Source organism: Eriocheir sinensis, chromosome 15 (genome assembly GCF_024679095.1).
Source record: "Eriocheir sinensis breed Jianghai 21 chromosome 15, ASM2467909v1, whole genome shotgun sequence".
In the NCBI taxonomy this organism is placed as follows: domain Eukaryota; kingdom Metazoa; phylum Arthropoda; class Malacostraca; order Decapoda; family Varunidae; genus Eriocheir; species Eriocheir sinensis.
In genome coordinates, this window is record NC_066523.1 from 5,124,695 (window position 1) to 5,135,022 (window position 10,328).

Below are 10,328 nucleotides of genomic sequence, written 5' to 3' on the forward strand. Positions count from 1 at the left end.
TAGAAAGTCGATTGCAGCGTGGCAGGGAGGAGGAGGAGGCATGCAGTTAGCAAGTTCAGAAGAGCAGTCAGCGTGGAAATATCGATAGAAGATAGAAAGAGAGGCAACATTGCGGCAGAATTTAAGAGGTAGAAGACTATCAGTATGAGGAGGAGAGCTGATGAGACGAAGAGCCTTAGCCTCCACTCTGTCCAGAAGAGCTGTGTGAGTGGAGCCCCCCCACACATGAGATGCATACTCCATACGAGGGCGGACAAGGCCCCTGTATATGGACAGCAACTGTGCAGGGGAGAAGAACTGGCGGAGACGGTACAGAACGCCCAGCCTCGAGGAAGCTGATTTAGTAAGAGATGAGATATGAAGTTTCCAGTTGAGATTTTGAGTTAAGGATAGACCGAGGATGTTTAGTGTTGAGGAAGGTGATAGCTGGGTGTTGTCAAAGAATACAGAAGTAATAATAAAAAGTGACACAGTGTTGTAAATTTTGCAGTAAATCTTGCAGCTCCAGTATTGATGGCAGAGTAAAGGCACATATTCCTAAAAGAATTTTATTTGGTGCTAGATTATTTCCAGTACTATATAATAATAGTCATATGTACAACACCTTGATAGTGGGTACAGATCAGGACAGAAACACATTTTTCACCTATTACTAAGGAATGAATAAACTGCTTTTGGCATGGAAACAAGCACATCGCTGAGCCTTAGCAAAATAGACAGTTTTTAAACTTTTTAGGCGGATCAAGGCCCTTCACCTCTCACGTCATTCTCTTCCACTTCTCCCTGAACAACTAAGGGCCAGTTTCACAGTTCAACAAGGTGAGTCAGTAAGCTCCCAAACCAATACCAGACTGAAAATTCCTTATTATAGTGTTTTTTGTTCATATATAAATGAAGAAATTTGAGGAAATTATGCACAAGAAATCTTTTAAGTTTTGAACACTGTATCGAAAACCTCACCATTATGGATTGTATAATTATGGTACAGTTTGGTTTAAGTGCTTACAAGACACTATGTTGGACTGTGGAATTAGCTCTTTAAGTTTTCCAGGCCGACCATACTACAGCTTCAGTGTCTGTCACACCTATCATATAACTTTTAACATTTCTTTTGCTTCATGCTTACTACCTCTGTACAAAATAATTTTCATTCTTCTGTCACTCCTTTAATTTTATGATTTTACTTTTTTTCACTCCATCCAAACTTCAGTCTCACTTTAAACCTCTTAACTTCTCTCAAAACTCTACACATTCAACTTCTTACATTTCTCAAAACTCTTGTTCTTTTCCAGCCATACCTTCCATTCTCAGCTTCCGTACTTCATTCACACCTATGGTCAAAACTACTAATTTTCATATTTGCTGTTGTCCTACTACACTGTTCATCTACTGCCTCAGCAAAGCTCAAGTCCTCTACATCTGAATCCTGATCCCAGTTCCCAATGGTTATCTTCTCGCTCCTTACACAGTCACCATCACAGTATCACTGTTCCCGATTAAAATATTTTATATATAGCTATGAACATGATTTGTAATGTTATATTTTATGTACAGGTGAATTTACAACACACTTTATACATGCAGCTTCCATACCTTTCAAACATCAGAGAACTTAAAGTAATAGCAAGTGGAAAGTCTACACGAATATATATATATATATATATATATATATATATATATATATATATATATATATATATATATATATATATATATATATATATATATATATATATATATATATATATATATATATATATATATATATATATATATATATATATATATATATATATATATATATATATATATATATATATGCACACACACACACTAGTTGTCATAGTAAGAAGTGCAAGACAAAAATATAATGAACAATTTCTTAGACTTGTCACTTCTAATTTACAGTTCTGGCACATGTTATTGGGGTCACGATTCACTGAGTGAATTACTAGTATGTATATTAACATTGTGGAAACGATGGTAGCTCTGCAATGTCAGCGATGTCCTCAGAACCACTGCTCATGACAGGGATTTCCTACACAAAACAAAACATATTTGGTACTCACAGAACTACTGAAGAAAAAATATAATAAATTTAATAAATACAATTTTGCAAGGAAGAAACTGCATGCACAGCCACCAGCAGGAATATAATGTACTCCAATCTGAAGGTGATCAGCAATTGTAGACTAAACTGGATACCAGTGATAGAGAAAAACATTACAGAATCATTAAATAAACCACCACATGCACATACACATCAAAAGCATGGCATATTTACAGCTCCTACAGCAGAAATGAAACAGATGTACAGCACACATATCACGGGTGAGTAGTCAGTGGTGGGCAAGGGTGGGGGGCTGGCGGGCTGGGCACCTCAGGCTCACTTTGGCAGACTCCTGGCTCTGTGACCACAAGCAGCTGGAGTAGGTTGGGTGGCTGGGTTTGTCTCTCCAGCTGGATTTTTTGTATAATTTATTTTTTATTTGAATCTCTTCCCTTCATACCAAGGCAAGTATGCAACTAACCTAATTTAGTAAGAAACAGCTATATAGTGTGTAGGTCAATACTGATCACTAGATAACACTTTTCAGAAACCTGGCATTTAAAGGGAGGCAAGAACCTCCACTTCATGGAAATGGAGATCATCACACTGTTATGTTCCTTGATTGTTCGAATTTTCTTTGAATCTAATTTGATTCATAGACTGCTTCGGTACTCCCTCAGGTATGAGGTAAATATATTGGGGGAAGGGAGGGGAAGGGGGGGACAAACAAGGGGAAGTCTTTTACATATTTCTATGTGGCAATGTAGTACATATGTTAAGATATGTATGAACAATGAAAATACTTCAAATACTCAGTAATTTTTTTCTGAACAGTTGTAACACCTGTAAGTCATAACTTACAATATAATCTGGATAATTTTGGCACAGTATTTACAGTAAATAAAAAGAATAAATAACTTAGATGAATGAGTTACAGTAATAGATAAACCAACTGGAAGGATAAGTAATGAGTTGTGAGTGGCTGTCCACTACTGGTGAGATACACTGTGAGTCAGCCCTCCACCCGTGCCAGGACCAGCAAGACTGAACACTTGCACCAACTGTGTCACATCTGCGTCTAGCTATTCAGGTACTGTCTACATGTGATTTAGAATCCTCCTTTCATCTTCTTCTTGTCTTCATTTGTATATAATTAAAGATGAATAGGACACTCGCATAACTAGTACAACTAGCCATTGACAATGTTATTGAGCAAAACTTCTCAGAACACCAACGATCATGTCTCTGAGTCACCACTGCACTGCACTTGGTATTGTTTTGTTAAACCCACTCACTTTTTTAAAGTAATGTACTTTCAACATATAGGATTAATCACTGAATGTAATATCAGGTTTGTTTATATTCCTTATATGATTCCATCATTTCAACTCTGTGGTCTAATTCTTTTCATCAAAATAGAACATAGTTGCCCTCGTTCAATTACATTTCAGAAGGTATTATTTTCACTAGATTGTTACTTCTACATCTGTCAATTGTAGTAGAAATGAATTAGGATGACCAGTTTATTTCAAGACAGTACAATGACTAATTACTAGTTATTTTCACAACCTCTTAATTCTTAGGCTGGACATGGTATGCAGGTGTCCAGTGTGGGTGAGTTCGAGAGTAAGGAGCATTTTTAGGGTAGTTTCCACTGGTGTCAATATACTCCCGAACTGTTTGTGCTGGGTCACGCATCTCCCACATCTCTCTCACTTCACGAATGTCCCGCAAGTTTCCCGTCCGCACATTTCTCATCTCTCTCACCTCATGTGGCTTCTGGTCTTTTGTGTCCTTGGCATCCCGCATGTGTTCCAGCCAAGTCGGGAGGTCCTGGCCAGCCTCCCGAGGTGGCCCCTCCTGGTGTAGGGGGTGGTGATGGTGGTGGTGGTGATCCCTCATATCCATCTCGCTGGGCTCCCTCTTCTCTACACCCTCTGGCGCCCCCCCTGACATGCCACCCCGTGGCTCCTCATACTGGGAGGTGTGCCGTGTGCTATCACGTTTCTTCCTTTCATATGGAACCCTGGTGTGGGGCCGCCCATTGTACACCCCGGCCTCAAAGGTGTTGAGGGGGGAGCTGTGAGTTATGTGGGAGTAGCGGCTGCCCAGGAGGTGGTGGGTATTGGGTACAATGGCCCCGGCACAGCCTGGCTGGCCAGGGGGAACTATACTAGAGGTGATAGTGGGACATGGGCCACAGAAATTTACACTGATGGATATTGGGTGAAGGACGGGGGACATGTCTGAAAGGCCAGACATTATGGGGGCGATGAGGGCATTGTCGATTGTTAAGGGAACATAGAAGCTGCCATTCTGGTTGAGAGCAAAGATGGGAACAGTTCCCCCAGGACCCATCTCTGGGACTTGTCTGCAAGGGGAGCTGTCTCCCATTTGGCCCTCACACTTGGGAGTAGGTGTTGAAGATCTCTGGACCTTCTCAGGCAGAGGACTGTCTTTTCCATCCAGCAGCTTTGCAGTGTCAGGAGGGAAGCTGTCCTGGGAGGGGGTGGCACGGGACGCTGGGCCGGTGGGCGTCACTCGGTCTTTTTCATAATCTGTGTAGTTTCCACACGAGGACTCAGAGTCCCTTCGTTTCTTCCTCACTTGGTGGGACTGTTCTAGGTCAGCACTGAAACGATGCTTCATGTTGGATTTGAACTTGTAGAGGCGGCTGCTGTTGGTGTTGTTGTTGTCATCTCCGCTGGATGAGTTGTTGGAGCTGAGGCCTGACGAGTAGCCTCCACACCGTCGCTCCCCACTGATGACTGGGCCAGAGTGTTGCTGGAGGATCTCACGCAGCTGACTTCCAACCCCAGAACTACCATCCAGGGAGGAAGAGCCACCCAGCTTGTCCTCCCTTTCATCAGATCCTGGACGATCCTCAGAGCGGTAGGCAGATTCTTCTACAAGGAAAAACACTAAATGAATATGTGATTTTTTTCCACGTGATTGTAATATAATACTACAATTTAAGGAAACATCAATAACATCTCTGCAAAGACTAAGGCAAACAGTGTACATAATGACCAAGTAAATTTATAAGGATAAAAATTGTTGATCAAAGTTTATTAGGGTGTTCAACAATTCAACCTCCCGCCTCTCAACCATTACTGTTTAGGCTCAAAAGTGGAAAATGTGGTCACCAAATCATATTCATTAACACATACATACGGTACAAAAAAAGTTTAATTTTTTTTCTTATGTGCCATATGTTAATATAATAGGTATTTTGATAATAAATAATATATGAATCATGGTACAAAAGTTTTTAATACGCATATATTCCCCAGAGGGGGTGATGTCAATTTTGCCTACAAATTCACACATCATTTTGTATTCTCTTTCTCACGTGTCATTTGATTATGTTTCTGGTAAATGGAAATCTAACCCATCCATAATGTCATTCATGTTAAAAAAATTAGTCTCTTACATTTAAAAGTTTTGAATATTTCATTTAAGCTTACCATCAAAAACATTTTCTACATCATGCTACATTTTTTTTTTTTTTTTTTTTTTAGGAGTATTCCATCTTATTTCGCAAAATGTTGACTTGTGACTTTATTATCACTGCAGGAGTTCTTCCTTCTTCAGTTCAAAAGTTACATACATAAGATAATGCTTCAATGCAACTGTAGGATGCCCTGCTAGTCTGACATTGAATATCAATAAGGAATTGACAATTTCAAAGCTCTTATCCACAGCGTGTGGCAAAATATCATGAAACACATGACTGTATGTCAAGAGGGGAATTGTTGAGCACACTAATTCCCTTCATCACTAGGAATTGGCTTCACTATGAAACTTGAGTTTTGTACAAGTTGTGGCTAATACATATAATTCTTATTATGATTAAAGTTAAATTTACTGTTAGATACATGAAGCTTTGTCTGTTATACTACTGGAATACATTACTTGCTATGACATTATGAACCTGTACACACACTAACTGAGACAGTAATGAGGACAAACATTACTATAAAAAGTAAGTTTGATGAATGAAAGGAAAAAGGGAGTTCTACAGTGGCAACATTTATCTCAGCAAACTGGACATCAAACTTTGCCTCAATAAGTGAGGCAGCAAGTATGGTGTTTACATTTCAGATTTAAACTTATTTTATTCAAAGAGCATTTCCATGAATGCACATAAGTAAATTTGGCTGCATTTAGCATCTGTGTAAAGAAATGGCTGTCACCATAATCACCATACATGCTTTGTCTAATAGGAAGAGGGGTGCTTGTAATAGGGGGTAAATTTAGTGTTCTAAGTGGTCTGCTCAAAGCTCTCTCTTTCACACACACACACACACATACACACACATTCACACACACACCAACAAGCCTCCATCCTGCCCATTCCCCACAACCAGGCATGCAGAGACAAAGGGTCTTGTGCTATCAAACACCACAGCATGTCCTCAGCTGTCTTTAACATTGGATAAATTTACAGGGGATTCATAACGTTCATTCATCTTCAAACACAGCAGATGATCAAAATATTTCAGTGGCACATTCTTTGTCAAGTATGTATGTGGTAATATATTTTCTGGAAATATTTCATATTTTGAGTTCTCAAGCACTAGCACTAAACAGTAGAAATGTTATTTCATCATTTATACTGAACTGCTTATAATTATGTGATATTTTAATTTTAGTAAAAAGTATGTACTTAAGATATATATAAATATATAGGACAAGAGGAATAAGAGATGCAGTCCCACACTGCTTTTACCATAAACAGAAGCATCTGGAAGATGAAAACATAATACTTTTAATGTAACACGACTCAGCATTTTTTCCAAAATGCAGTTTCTTCAAATGGCAACTTTTCTTTTCAAATTGCAGGTCTTTCAATGGCAGTAATATACATAAATTGGGTGAACCAATTTGAATATTTAATTTTATTAGTTTTGCCATGATAATATAAAAACCACATTATAACAGGGGAACTAATTATAATTAAACTCTTAACATTAACTTTATAACAATAACTCATCTGTGTTTAATTTCGCATGTGGACTTGAACCACATTCAATGGAGAACTATTGATCTAAACTCTTAACATGAAATTTTGGACAGGAACGAATTAAGTGTTAGAATCTTGTTTGTGGACTTCACTTTCAGGTGTATGTATATAAATAAACTGGATGCCTTAAGTACCCTCCACATATAATACCATGAAACAGCACTTAATGATGCTTATAATACCTATTTGATAAAGTATATTCTGAACTAGCATCACATTCATCCCCCCATAGACTTGCTTCAATATATAGACTGGAGCCTCCCTCAGCACATCGGAGCCACACACACCCTGATCAGCCACTTTCATGCAGTGTTGTCTGGACACACCTGGTACACTTACCTCCATTCAGCACCATGGAAGAAACTTATTCTTCAAAATTATGACACAATCTTACTAAGAAATAAATATAAAAAATGTTAAAAACATCCAAAACAGAGATAAAGGCATATATAATCATTATATGAAAAAAGTTAAACTTGCATTCTTGAATCAGCTATAAATATAATAATAATCTTACTTCCTAAATAAACTAACCAAATAAGATAAGAAAATAAATATGTATAGCTAATTGTGTTCAATGTAATAAGTAAATTATCATATTCATTTTGTCTGAAATCAGAAATTAGGGCATCTCTAAGACTGGGGGGAAGTGGTCAACTTTAGTGGAAAATATTTCTAGATGTATATTTTTTCAAAGCCATTTTCAAAGTCTGCAGTTTATAATGTTTATTTCAACATTTTATATTGTCTTGTGGAGCAGCGAGGCAGTGCCTCATGCCTGGAGCTCTCTTTCTCTTGTATGGCAGTAACTTGTCTGGAGGATAAACACTATGGAGACAAAGTCACATTAACATGGAAACTTTAAAAATTAAGACAAGTAGAAAAGCAATGTGGGACTGCTCTCATCTTAAAAAGATAACAAGTTAACATGGTTATGAATGCCAGAGCCCAAGTTGATTGCAATTTGTAACCATAAGTGTCTCAGCTTGAAGCTTGTGAATTTTGAAAATTTACAAAGTTCAGGGCTTTTACCAGACTTGTTAAGAGTAAGACTTTTCAAATTTAAGATATCTGGAGCCAGAAGGGCGACATGACCAACAGCAAGTTTTGAGTAAATTACATTGAAAGTGTACCTATCTGCACCAACCAGATTTTTAATATAAACATACTTATATTCATAGCCATTTTAATGGTGTTGGTAAGTTGAATTTTAATAACTGAAAAATTTCCTTTTGAAAAGAAATTGAAATGAATTTTAAAAAGATTATTAAACAGTAGTGTTACTGCTAAACACTATTCTAAGGATTTTTAATCACAAAATTTACATATGCCTCACCACTCTTTCTTTCTCATTATTTGAATTTCTATTCTCTTTGTTCCTGTTCCTCATTCATGTGAGCTTGGGTACCTCAACTTTCCTTAAATGTCTAGCAACTCTGACTTGTGCCTCAGTAAGTATGGTAATGTGTACTGGAGACACACAATAGGAACCATGTGAAAAGGATAGAGAGAGAGAGAGAGAGAGAGAGAGAGAGAGAGAGAGAGAGAGAGAGAGAGAGAGAGAGAGAGAGAGAGAGAGAGAGAGAGAGAGAGAGACCCCCGTCTGTGTTCTGTGTGATGTGTCTCAGACTTCTGTGTATGTAGATTAAAAATAAGTTATGAACATGATGAGAGATGTAGAAGGGTGAGGCTGAATCTTTCAAGGAACATAGAGAAATTAAGACTTCTGTTATGACCACTCACTCCCCCTTAATGGAAGTTCCTATGAGAGAATGGGGCATCAGAGCTACTGACTGACAGAGCTGGAACGCTATTTAATAACATGGCATAGCAATGTCACCTCTCTGGCTTCTGTTGAACCATTGAAAAGTCAGGGCAGAGTACCTGTTTAGGGACACCAATATGAAAGAAAAGTGAATGCCTTTTGATTAGCTTGACAGGTTAACTTATCAAATGCTAGAGACTGGGTCTTAGAACAGTGGCCCAGAGTGAACAAAAAATGCTTGGGTGGCAGTCTAATCCTTCTGGCTCTGGACACCTTAAATGCTGTGTTCAAGGACAGTAAGGTATATTGCACTAGATTTTGAAATATACATCTTAACTGCAGTTGAAATCCAAACTTGACAAAAGTTCAAATTTTGCATCAGCTAGTAACAGTTGTGTCAAGCAGCCAATATTTAGTACTGACTGGTTCATCTGGATTTGGAATAAACAAGCCAATTACAATGGCTTTATCTGAGGCCTGAACAGTCACCAATAAGGCTGAGGTCTCCATCAGGAACATTACTACAGCTCTTGGGGAGAGATCCAGTTCATCTTAATGCACATCCAGAAAACACAACAGCTTCCCCCTGTGTCTGCTGCATGGTCAGTCATCAGGAAGAATGTTGTGAAAGCTGTGAACTGTCTCAAAATAACATGCAGCTCTACCCAGAGTATTGACTGGTGTCCTGTAAGATAATTAGCATGTCTGGAAGCCTAGTATGGTACAAACTCTGGAGGAGTGGTTGAATCTGCCAACACGGAACAAACAACAACTCCCTTGAGGCTCGAGCATTACCTGTAACAAGAGTTTCCTTACTCTCTGACGCGTGACTTGAGCCATTGCCATTGCCATCGCTGGACGAGCCCGCCGAGGAGCTGTTGGCATGGTAGCCGCTGGAGGAGGAGCTCGCCCCGCTCTGCCGCGTCACGTAGCCTTCACCTGCAAAGCACAACATGATTAGTCACCTGCTCTGGGGCTGCCAAGAAGAAAGATGTTTTTATCAGTGAACAAATTAGTATGATAGAATTACAAGAAGAGGACAAAGATAAAAAGTGTGGAATGGTCACTGAATCCAGACCCAAGGCATACTGGACCCTTGATGCCCTTTGAGAATATGGTAACAAGAAGAGGTCAATCAGATTACAAGTGAAGAATGGTCACTGAATCCAGACCCAAGACATACTGGCCCCTTGATGTCTTTTGAGTTATAATGAAGTTTCGAGTGTCAGTAAAAGGTGACTTACTAGTGAGAATCTTGTCACAGTGTTTGGTGAGGTGGTTCATGAGCCGCACGCACAGGGAGTCGCCCGAGAAGAAGCCTTCGCTCTCCACCAGGAACTGCATCGTCTCGGACATGCACTCCTGGTAGCCGAGGTGGAACTGCTCCAGCTGGTTGCCTGTCTTCTCCTGCTTGGCGGTGACCTCACAGTTTTCTGGAGAAGTTAAACATTGCTTGAAGACTGAATCATACAGACAGATGGAGTAAT

General features: G+C 39.1%; 1 protein-coding gene across 3 annotated transcripts in view; it reads right to left on the minus strand.

The window, feature by feature from the left end:
* Positions 1-1,948: 1,948 nt before the first annotated feature.
* The window catches only part of LOC126998816 (transcription factor cwo-like), a 73,993-nt gene continuing 65,613 nt past the window's right edge, over positions 1,949-10,328 (minus strand). For 2 of the 3 annotated variants that reach the window (XM_050860921.1, XM_050860919.1), the window contains 3 exons: positions 10,086-10,274; positions 9,637-9,780; positions 1,949-4,956 (listed from right to left, as the gene is read on the minus strand). In XM_050860921.1, coding sequence (XP_050716878.1) covers positions 3,623-4,956; positions 9,637-9,780; positions 10,086-10,274 — 1,667 coding nt within the window. In that variant the 3' untranslated portion in view covers positions 1,949-3,622. The remainder of the gene's footprint in view (positions 4,957-9,636; positions 9,781-10,085; positions 10,275-10,328) is intronic. The other variant, XM_050860920.1, reaches the window with a different exon arrangement.